The 12278-nt window shown below is 37.6% G+C and overlaps 1 protein-coding gene across 2 annotated transcripts in view; it reads left to right on the top strand.

Annotated features, from left to right (window-relative positions):
- The window catches only part of CHCHD3 (coiled-coil-helix-coiled-coil-helix domain containing 3), a 289542-nt gene that overhangs the window by 174239 nt on the left and 103025 nt on the right, over positions 1-12278 (top strand). The window contains exons 5-6 of one of the 2 annotated variants that reach the window (XM_065883506.1): positions 7123-7137; positions 9036-9119. In XM_065883506.1, coding sequence (XP_065739578.1) covers positions 7123-7137; positions 9036-9119 — 99 coding nt within the window. The remainder of the gene's footprint in view (positions 1-7122; positions 7138-9035; positions 9120-12278) is intronic. The other variant, XM_065883507.1, reaches the window with a different exon arrangement.

Below are 12278 nucleotides of genomic sequence, written 5' to 3'. Positions count from 1 at the left end.
GAGGAGGCTGCTTATAGTTGGCCTTAGACAGCCAGCAGCCCTCTTAGACCAGTGGTTCTCAGCAGGGGGAATTTTGCCTCCCGGGGGACATTTGGTAAAGTCTGGAAGCAATTTTGGTTTTCATGGCTTGTGTGGGCAGTGCTACAGGCATCATAGAGGCCAGGTACGCTGCTAAACGTTCTGATGCACAGGACAGCGCTCCTCAGTAAGGAGCGATCTGGCCCAAAGTAGCAGTGGTGCCAAAGGTGAGAATCTCTGCCCTAAACCAAAGCCTGCACACAAGACTGTTGAGAGATCAAGCCTGAGGCACCCTCCCTATAGTTGAAGCTACAGGCCTTGTTCTCATCGCCTTGAATATTCTCATAACTTCTTCACACAGCAGGTGTAGGAGTATCTTTATAATATGTTAGCTAACCCTTATATCTTTTCCATAGTTTTCATTTTACTGATAGAACATCTAACATTTATCATGCTAGTTAACGAACCATTTTCGCTAATAAAATCTTAATTCCAACAGTCACTGTGCTAACTGGCAAAACATTGTTGTTGATCAAGACATGGATGAGTGAAGCCCTAGTTGTAGCAACCCCTACTTTTTGAGCTTCCAGATTTGAATTTTCGATAAGAATACTTGCTGATTGCTTCTGGATTGTGCATTCTTGACTAATATGCTGGCAGCACCTATTCCAGAGCTTAATCTAAGTAATGTGTACGCATAATATCACCCTGAGTATGCTGTAGTACTTTGAAGTAAATCTCGCATCCTGTGACAGATTTGTTTCCCAGAAGCTGTCTACTTACCTCTCCTACAAACTCTTCCCCTCGATGCACTTAATTTCCTTTTGGCTACCCTGTCCTGAGTGTTTCCTTTGTGGAAGAGAGAGGAGTAAATCTCTTTTCTTATCTTCGAGAGTCTAAAGTTGAGGAGAGGAACAGTGGGTAAGTAAACATGTATAATACAAGACAAAGTCAAAAACAGATACCCCAAGAGATATGTGGAAAAGTTTTATTAGGTGTAAAAATGTGAGAGGCAGCAGGGTATGACATGGCAAAAACCACATGAAGGAAGAACATTCAAAAGGAGTTTTGGAACTTGGGTAGGGGTCTGGACTGGGTCAGTGCATGGTCACCCGGTGATGTAGCAGTGCTAAAATGGGCATCCAGGTCTCCTGACTCCCCACCAAGTGGATTTCCGAGTACGTCATAGTCCTAGTAAGCTCTGAATTACACTGGAAAGCTAGAGAAGTAAATATATGTTTTAAAAATGTTTTTTTCTCTCTAAAGCTATAGAAGAAAGCTTGTAAAATTGTTTCTCATTTCATCTAGCACTTGGTTTTGCTGCTTTTGTCAAGTAGCACAATGTGCACAAATGTTATGAGAGAACTACTGGAAAAATTTAAAGCAAAGTACCACTAGGTCGCTTTCTGTTCTAATTTATGTACCTGACAACCTCCTCACTTCATTGTTGGTTTACTTTTTTCTAAAAGGAACATTTATTTATTTATGGCTGCGTTGGGTCTTCGTTGCTGCTTGCGGGCTTTCTCTAGTTGTGGCAAGCGGGGGCTACTCTTCATTGCGGTGCACGGGCTTCTCATTGTGGTGGCTTCTCTTGTTGCGGAGCATGGGCTCTAGGTGCGCGGGCTTTAGTAGTTGTGGCATGCGGGCTCAGTAGTTGTGTCTTGCGGGCTGTAGAGCACACGCTCAGTAGTTGTGGCACGTGGCCTTAGTTGCTCTGCGGCATGTGGGATCTTCCCAGACCAGGGATCGAAGCCGTGTCCCCTGCCTTGGCACACTGTGCCAACAGGCAAGTCCTACTTTTTAAATTTGAAAAACCACCTGTCTTTGCCTCTGCTCTCTTTTCAAGAGAATAGGCAGATGTGCCCCCAAATTGCAGGGGATACGTTCGATAGGCTGTTTCCAGTAAGTTATCAGTATGAAAAAGCTGACATGTGGACCAGGGTCTTGAAGCTTTTTATGGAAAGACAAAATAAGCCGAAACAAATGGACTTGATCAAATCCTGGGGGGTTGGATGTGACTTTCAGACTTCGGATCAAGAAGTCTTTTGGAAGAATGGTCTTTATCTTTCATCTTTTGACCTGTATTCAACTTCCATCAGGTCTTACTGTGTTAGTGGACATAATATTTCAGGCTGGGGTTTGCTCATAGCTTGTGCTTAATGCCTCTAAGTAGTCATTGAAAATTATGCTAAAGTTGATAATAGGATGGGCATCGTTCAGGTTCACGTAGTTGAGTTACCCTTTTGAAGGTCACCTTCTGGTATAGTTTGGAAAACAGTGCTTTGAGTATAAGTCTTTGTTTATTAATGCCACTTGATAAAGGCTCAGTGAACCCTATGTAATTTCTAATTTGTAACAAAACTCTAGTATTCAGCTAATTGAATACATGGCCACTTTAGTTATTTTGTTACACTAATTGATATTCACAGTGATCATGTCTATTCCTTCTAAATGTAGTATTACCGTATAAGTTTATGGTTCAACCCCTTTGGATATTTCCATTCTTTCTCTCTGTTACATGTCAGCATATAATTTTATTTCATTTGTATTGTGGTTTATATGTAGTTCTGACACAGAATAAAGCTCTTTTCCCTGCTCTTATTTTTGCCTGTTTGAGTTGATAGATATATAGGTTGATTTTCGCCTACCACAGATTATCCATATGATTGTGAAAGATTAAATCTTTCCCAGTTCATTATATGTGTGTTTCAGATTTGTTATAAGATTTAGAACTATACGAAGTGTAGTTATAGGGATTTCCTATTTAGATTGATTTAGAGTTGTTACCTTTTCTCAATCCTAGTAATTTCTGGCTTCATAACATCATCCCATGGAAAATTGAGCTGATACCTGCTTTTTATTCTACCTTGAGCTATTACAATTGAACACTGGCACTTCAAGAAACTTTGTCATTTAAACTGTACAAGCTTTCCTGTAGCACAGAATCTTCCCTTACATGCTTTGTACTTCATGTGCAAAGTAACAGTACTGCCTCTGAACAGTGCTGTGCACCCTGTGCCATATCTCAGTCCCCAGGAGCAGCCAGGCATAAGAGGGTTGAGTTAACATGCCAAAAAGTTGTTGCTATGAAGACTTCTCTAGGAACATACATGGAAGGGTACATGGAAAGTTACCTTTATTGTCATAGATGTAATCCCACTTTTTACTTCCCTTGGCCTCATTATATCCTTTGTTGTAAACACCTTCAGGTCTCTTCTGAAAAGAGGCAAGTCTTTAAGGAAATAAATACGTGTCGTTTACTTCATTTTGAATCTGCTACCAACACTGAGTGAAAACATCAAAATGTTTATGTGTTGGGTTTCTTAAAACTTAATTTCCTTATTTTCTTTCTCTTGTATATAGGATGCTCTTGTTTTCCATAATGATCCACTTAGGCATTTTCTGTCATGTTTTCAAGCCCAATCACGTTATCCCAAATCTAACAGGATCTGAAAACTAATGAGTACACATTGCCTCTCTAGGAGGAATAGCAAACAGGAGGCGGGTGGAAACTTTTTATATCCATTTTTTTCCCCTAAGAAACAATTCTGCTATAACAGTGAATAATGTTTTAATCCTCTTTGTTTTCATTTGTTCGTGTACAGTGATTCCATGTCTGTTAGAGTTATACATAGAAGTTTTATTCCTTGCAGTTGGTTTACCGCTTTTTCTTAAGTTGCGTGTGACTCTCCATCCTTGGCAGCTATTAGCTTAGTCAGTGTATCCCAGGCTTATGTAACTTTCAGGATTCATTTGTGTGACTTTCCCTCCCAGCCTCACATTAACTGTTTCAAAGCAATGTGCCACTGAGGTGGTGTGGCCATCTTTCTTGCTCTGTTATTGTCCCCAGTAGATCTCAGACTATTGATTCTGTTGACAGTCTAGGGAGAGATTTGTGTTGTTAGCCTGTGGTTGGGTGTTTTCAGGGCTTTGGAGGTAGTTCCTCTTCAGTATGCATATCTGACCTTTTGGCATGTTGCTTTAAAAAAAATTCCAAGGATTTATGTCTTAGAAAAGTGAATATGGATATTTCTGCATATCCTTTATTTAGGTTGTAATCAGCCTCTCAAAATTAAATTTGGTGGTTGGTGTAGTCCATATTAGGCTGAAGCAGTATACTTGTGGTATTGAATTCGTAGTGTTTTCTAAGTAGCTGTAATAGAATATCTGTTACGTTTTCTTTGCTTAAAAGAAGAAATCTCACTGTGCAACTATATGTGAACAAAAGCAACATTATTTAGTGAAAATGTTTTAAGAACCATGGTGGGTAATGTCATGCATTTAATGGGGGAGAGAATCAAGTGCTAACACATTAAGCATTTAGTAAGTAAAATAATTTCCATGCTATAAATAACGGTTCAAGTTGTTACATTTTTTTGGTTGTTAATATAATTGCTGAATCACTCACTCTTACAGCTTTTGTACCATGTTACGTTTCCACCTGATAGTCAAAGGTAAATGTATGTGATATGTTTAAAAAATATTTTTTTGATTAAAGAAGTATAACTTTGTTCTAGAAATTTTGGAAAATAGAGAATGGTCTAAGTAAGAAAACTATCCCACTATGCGTATCGTATCCACTGTTAACATCTTAGCATACATTACACTTTTTCTATGTCTACATAACTGGATGCTCAACTTGCCCTGTTCTTCCCTTCTGTCCCCTACCCCTGTTTATTAACCAAAGTTAGGAACTCAGTATACATGGTAATTTGTGACCATTCTCCCCCCTTTAATATTTTGAGTTAAAAAATCAATTACTCTATTAAAACATTATTTTTTAATGGCTCTCAATGTTTAATCATTATGGCTAGACTGAAATCTTCATAATAAATATCCTGTTGTTGGACCATATCTTATTTACACAGACCTCTGTTGTTCCCACTTTTTTGTTGCTTTAAATAACGTTTGCATTTTCTTAGCTATGTTTGTGTGCTTTTCTTAATATTTCCTAGGATTAAATGCCTAGAAGTGGAATTGGCTAACTGATAAGCAAATTAACAGTAATAGAGATATACACACACACATCCATATATTTATATAGTTGTTTTTATGAATTTTAATATGCCTTATTTGGATCGACTTAAAATTTTTATACAGTTAAATTCATTCTTTGTGATATACAGTTGTTTGAGTTTTGACAAATGCATGCACTTATCTAACCACCACCATGATCAAGAAGCAGAATAGTTCCCTCACCTCAAAAAATTACCTCCTTTGTCTTTTGACTACAAAGTGTGTTTATTTTTAATATGGGAAATATAAAGAAAAATAATTGGAAACTATCCATAAGCTTACCACCCTGCTATAACTTCTGTTGAATATCCTTCTGGTCTTTTGTTTTTTTCTTCTTCCCTACAAAAAAAGAAATCATACTGTCCTTTCTGTTTATAGTCTTTTTCTTTTTCTTAGTATATTTTAATTTAACTGTTAGATTGGTTTTTTTGTGGGGTTTTTTGTCCTTTTTTTTTGGCTGCGTTGGGTCTTTGTTGCTGCATGTGGGCTTTCTCCAGTTGTGGAGAGCGGCAGCTACTCTTGGTTGAGGTGCCCAGCCTTCTCATTGCGGTGGCTTCTCTTGTTGTGGAGCACGGGCTCTAGGTGCGCGGGCTTCAGTAGTTGATGCACACGAGCCCTAGAGCGCACGGGCTCAGTAGTTTTGGCACATGGGCTTATTTGCTCTGCGGCATGTGGGATCTTCCCAGACCAGGGATCAAACCGGTGTTCCCTGCATTGGCAGGTGGATTCTTAACCACTGTGCCACCAGGGAAGTCCCTAGATTGGTTTTTGTTTTTGTTTCTTTGCAATTCTAAATAATCTTACCATGAATATCTTTGCATGTTGCCATAATTACTCAAGTCCTAAAAGTGGAGTGTTTAGATCTCAGTGCATATGTACAGTTTTCAAACTTATTTACATTTTGTCAAATGGATTTTTAAAATACTTGTGCCAGTTTACATTCTGACAGACAGTGTCTTGAAGAGCTTGTTTTTCCTGTATCCTGGGCAATATTATTTTTATATTTTAAAATTTTATAGATGAATTATGGAATTTTGTTATTTTAATTTTCATTTTTTGATTTCTTGTGGGGTTGGGGTTTTTTTTAATGTGTTTATTATTTACCATTTTGTGTGAATTGCCAGTCTATGTCATTTGCATGTTTCTCTCTTGGCTCTTCTGGGGAGCGGGGTGGGGTGGAGGGCTTATTTTTTAAGTGTTCTATATGTTAGTAACACTAATTTCACAGTTAGAGGTTGGTATTTCTTTGTCATTTGCTTATTCATTTTATTTAATGTTTTTTATTTAATGGAAGTTCTCATAAATCCATTCTTTTGCATTTCCTTTATATTTTGGAGGTATGTGCTGAATTTAGAAAGATCTTTTCTCTTTAGATCATATAGTCATGCATATTTTCTTCACACATAACTTTATCAAAAATTCTTTCTCCATTTACTTTTTCTTTTATATTCCTGACAGACTAGTGAGGTTTTTACTGTGCTGTATCAGGGAGTCATAGATTATGTACTTGCATATACATGTATTTTATCTAACCTCAATATTTTGTTTTTTAATTATTCCAAGCAGCATGAACTTTTCATTGAAATCTTCTATTCACACTGTAATAGCACAGTCACATTTAAATGTGTGCCAAGTTTAAGCAAGTCCTCTTATTTTTTTCCCCATTGCTGTCTTTTTTTTTTCCCCAGTTTATTTATTTATTTTTTGCTGTGTTGGGTATTCGTTTCTGTACGAGGGCTTTCTCTAGTTGTGGCAAGCGGGGCCACTCTTCATCGCAGTGCATGGGCCTCTCACTATCGCGGCCTCTCTTGTCGCGGAGCACAGGCTCCAGACGCGCAGGGTCAGTAGTTGTGGCTCACGGGCCTAGTTGCTCTGCAGCATGTGGGATCTTCCCAGACCAGGGCTCGAACCCGTGTCCCCTGCATTAGTAGGCAGATTCTCAACCACTGTGCCACCAGGGAAGCCCCCCATTGCTGTCTTTGATGTGCGTTTTAGATACTATCTATCAGATTTCTTGGTTGACATTAGGGGAAAAAAAAAGTACTTACATTGTTAAATAACTGTTTCTTTGTTTTTAACATGCTGCAGGATATTGAAGTCAAAGTAAGTAGCAAAACAATGATCTACAACAAATGAGCCAATGGGTTCACCTAAATTAAGCATATAGTGACAGTCACCCTTACACCAGTTGAGCCAGGTGACCCTTGATCATGTTGCAAAGAAAATATGGCACAAGAATGGGAATGCCAAAATATATACTTCTATTATTTCTTAAAGTTACTAGTCAGGCATGTATTCAACATTCATTGAACAAAAAATATGTTAAAAACTTTTCTAACATGGGGTATTGTAAGGAGTTCTGTTCTCTCCGAGATAAAGGTACTTAAACATAATAAAAGTAGAAACAACAGTTTAAGAAATGCATTTTTTCATTCTCCTCCAGTTTTGAGATATAATTGACATGCAGCACTGTATAAGGTTAAGGTGTACAGCATAATGATTTGACTTACATCATCATGACCACAATAAGTTTAGTGAACATCCGTCATCTCATATAGATACAACATTAAAGAAATAGAAAAAAAAATGCTTTTCCTTGTGAACTCATAGGATTTACCCTCTTATGAACTTTCATTTATAAGGTAGAGCAGTATTAATTATCTTATCATGTTGGACATTACATTCCTAATATTAATGTATCTTGCAACTGGAAATTTGTACCTCTTTACTACCTTCGTCTAATTCCCCCTCCCCCGTCTCTTCATCTCTGGTAGTCACAAGTATGATCTCTTTTTCTATGAGTCTTTTTGTTCGTTTGTTTTTGAAGTATAATTGACATACAACACTGTGTTAGTTCCTGGTGCACACCATAGTGATTCGATATTTCTGTACATTACAAAATGATCACCATAATAAGTCTAGTTGCCATCTGTCACCATACAAAGATATTAACTAATTATAGACTACATTCCCCACACGGTACATTTCACATTTGTGAATCATTTATTTTGTAACTGGAAGTTTGCCTCTTAATCTCCCTCACCTATTTCTCTCCTCCCCACACCCCTCCCCTCTGACAGTCTGTTTCTTCTCTGTATCTATCACTCTGTTTCTGTTTGGCTATGTTTGTTCATTGTTTTGTTTTGTAGATTCCACATATAAGTGAAATCATACAATATTTCTCTTTTCTGTGTGCCTTATTTTACTTAGCATAATACCCTCTAGGTCCATCCATGTTGTTCCAAATGGCAAGATTTCAAAGAAATGCATTTTTAAATTTAGCTTGAAAAACATTCAAAAGTAAGCATCTTTATCATTATTTTTTTCAAGAATAAATATTTTATTACTTGATTTTTAATTTTGTAAAAAGAAGATCTTATAAATTAGAAGTGGGATAACTAAGAGTTTAAAAATTACTTTTATTATTTTATTATTAATTATTTAAAATTATTCAAATAAACAAATACAATAGTTTTTGCCCTTTTCGCCAAAGACAGCTACTTCATTAAAAAGGAGGTAGACCAATACATGTGTTTATATGCTGGTTTCACTGGTTAGTTTAAGGGTTCTCAAACGTTAAGGTTGATGTACAAAATCTTATATAGGCGTTTTCTTGTGGTTATCGCTCCAGAAAGATGGTTAATAACCATGTGTATTATACCTGGAATAAAATCAAAGTCTTATTGTGCAAAATATTAATCCTTGAAATTACTCTTCGAAAGAGAAGTTAAATAAAACTAACTGTGCTGTATTCTGACATTATCAAAAACACTTGGACAAAGTAGGACACAGCTGTTACAGTTAACAACAAGTGTAATGCAGACTCATTCTTTACATTTAGTTGCAGCAGTCCTCATCTTATTAATGTTTTTTCTATGGCAGAGACCTAATAGATTGCAAAAATCTTCATCTTTGAATACTTATTTCTAATGCAGTTTATACTTCTGCTTTGCTGTTACTGCTTTTTCTTCATATAGTATATTCTTCATTTCTTTTTTTAGGCTAAGCAGCTGGAAGAGAAAGATCGAGTGATAAAGAAGCAGGATGCATTCTACAAAGAGCAGCTGGCTAGACTGGAGGAGAGGGTATGACTATTTCTTGTCAGTGATTCTCTTCTTTTACCACATTTGCGGTGTTCCCATGTATATATTTAAAAATCAGTACATTAGCACTGTAACTGCTTTTTCTCATTAAAAAGTGGCCAGGAAATGAAGACGCCAAGTGTGCAGATCGTTCTCGAAGATAATGTCATTTTTACTTTGGTAGTTTTGCATATTGTTGTGTTGTTTGTTCATTGATGCATTTTACTACTAAGGAACTCCTTCCAAATATTTTCCCCTGTATGTTTAGAAACTGCATTGTCTCCAGGTCAAACAGTAGAGTGCTACTGTTGGCTTTCCCAAACATTGACTAAACTTGAGCACGTTCTTAGAAATGGTAGTGTTTTAAAGGATAAATTGTCTTTGTGAAAGCTGTTTCACTGCACTTGTGGCCAAGAAATGAATGTCTTCTTCAAAACTGGTGGACAGGAGCTAAATAGTAGGACTCAGGAGAAGAGTTAGGATGAGGAGTGGAGGAAGTACCTCTGGTTGACCTGACCCTAGAATTTGACAGAGACTCAAAGAAGGAAATTAAGCTGGAACAAAAGGAAGCAGTGGGTTTAAGAATGGGAGCTTGAGGACCCAATCAGTGCCGCTGTTCAGTGAAGTATATTTGTTGTCTAGGATAAGTTCATACATAGACCATGAGGTTACAAAGCTAGCTTTCTCTTTGCTTTGATTGAGACCCCCAAAGTTGATTGATTTAGAATAGGTTGTTTCATAAGAAACTAGATAAACTAAGAAATAAACTATTAAGCCCCATTCAGTACAAATATTTGTATGTTGATCATCTTCACCTGTCTCTGTATGTCACTGAACTGAGTGCTTCCTGAGTGTAGGGACCGTTTTCTCACTGATTCAGCAGATATCTACCTAATATATGCCAGGCTCTGGTAGTGCCAGAGATATGCTAATAAAGAAAGTGAGCTAAACTTCTGCCCTCGTGGAGCTTAAATTCAATTAAAACCTCGTCAACATGTTGAATGGCAGATTGTGATAATATGGCAGACAGTAAAGTGGGGGGAAAAGGAGTCCCAGGGCCTAAGAGTGTAGGTGTGGGGTTGGGTGGAGAGGGAGGGCCTGTCTAATGGGATGGTATCTGGGAAGAGGTCTGCAGCAATGGGAAGCAGGCCAGCACCATGAGGGCTTTTGAGTGGAAGAGTATTCTGGCTGCTGTCTTGGGTAAGAACTGAAGCAAGAGGGACTTGGAGGTAATAGTGGCAATTCAGAAAAGGGGTGGTGATGGCTTGGGCCAGGGTGCTAGCAGTGGAGGAATGAGATGTGGTTGGATGTTTCACAGGCAGAGCTGACCAGATGTGCTGATGGTTTTGAACATGAGTGAAAGAAAGAACTCAGAGATATTCTAGGTATATAGCTTTTACAGCTAGAAGGATGGATTTTCCAAGGCCAAGGCTATTAAAATATGGATCTGGATGTGGGTAGTGGAGGAAATCAGTTCGATTTTGGATATGGTAAGTTTGGGATGCTACTTAAGACATCCAAGTAGAGATGTTAAATAAGCATAAAGTGGAAATGCTTAGCACAGAAGTCAGCACATTTTTCTGTAAAGGGCCAGATAGTAAATATTGCAGGCTTTGCAGGCCATGTATGGTTTCTGTTGCAACTACTCGACTCTGCCATTGTAATGTGAAAGCAGCCATACCATAGCCAATGTGTCAGTGAACACGTGTGACTGTTCTAGTATATGGACACTGAAGTTAGAATTTCATGTAATTTTCAAATGTCATGAAATACTCTTCTTCTGATTTGTTTCCCCCAACCATTTAAAAATGTAACACCATTCTTAGGGCTGTAGTAAAACAGGTGGCGGGCTGGATTTGCCCCATGAGTTGTGGTTTGCAGAAGCCTGGTTTAGTGCACAGGTTCTGACATCAGGTGGCTTGGATTCAAATCCCTGAACTGACATTTACCTGCTGCATATCATGGAGCATCTAACGTAAACTTCCGTTTCCTCAGCTATAAAATGACGGTATAATGTACTTACCTCATTAATTTGTTAAATGAGATAATTCTCACAAATCACCTATAATAGTGTCCAGGACAGGATAACCATTCAGTCAGTGGTAGCTCTTCTTTTTACTTCTGTCCATCCAGAGCACTGTCCCTGATATAATGAGTAAATGTTAGCTGAATAAAATGATTGAGTAAAAGTTTTTGAGGTGATTAACCAGGACCTGCTTTTTCCCCACTCAGTGATAGTTTTCTTTGCTTTCAAGTATTACTATGCTAGATACCTTTTGAAGTCCTCATCGATTACTGTTAGGTATAAGAAAAGGCACTGATAAATATTTACCCATTTCTCATAAATCCACCAATTTGATAGAGATATTCAGTGACGGGTATGAGGCACTGAGAGGATTGCTCTCGGCCGATTAAAGGGGTATGCTTAACAGTTAACTGTTGTTTTTGGTCTCAGGTTAGAACAAGGTGGGGAAGGTCAGGTGGACATGGTGTGCTGATACCAAATCATTGTCACAAACGTCTTCTTATAACACATAAACACCATCTTTTCTTTTTTGAAGATGAGGCTGGAAAGAAGTTATTTAGGAATTTTAACTGAAAGCTGAGAAGCTGAGTGAACTTAGAAGAATGCCGAGGAGGAATAATCACATTATTATTAGTTAATACTTAATAACTCCATATTTAAGAACATGTGGTGGAAGGAATGCTGGACTAGGAGTCAGAAGGCATGGCTTTTTCATCTAGTTATTTGACAATTCACCTAATCTCTCACTTCATCTATAAAGTGGGGATAATACTCTGTTCCTTACTCACCTTTGTGAGTTATTGGAGGGACAAGATAAAATGATATATTTAAAAGCCCCTTGAAAACTGGAAAGAGCTTAGCAAATACAAGCTGTTGCCATTAAAGAATATTTCCTTTCCATGTGTGCAAGATATTAAAAATCATAAAATTACTTTAGTGTTATTCAGCTTTCCGGTGTCTTCTGCCCATTTTATAATATCTTGTTTTTGTTTATTACTGCCATTCCTAAAGTACCTAAGGTGAATTTTGTCCAATTGGATTTCATCTAGGAACATTTGAGAGACATTTAGGTGTCCAGAGACGAAGCATTTTCTAGCCTTAATGCGAAAGATTGTAAAGAGGATTTTTCTTGTGAT

Source organism: Phocoena phocoena, chromosome 9, assembly GCF_963924675.1.
Source record: "Phocoena phocoena chromosome 9, mPhoPho1.1, whole genome shotgun sequence".
NCBI classification, from domain to species: Eukaryota; Metazoa; Chordata; class Mammalia; order Artiodactyla; family Phocoenidae; genus Phocoena; species Phocoena phocoena.
The sequence above is the reverse complement of the archived record's forward strand: the minus strand, read 5'-3'. Positions and strand labels throughout refer to the sequence as shown.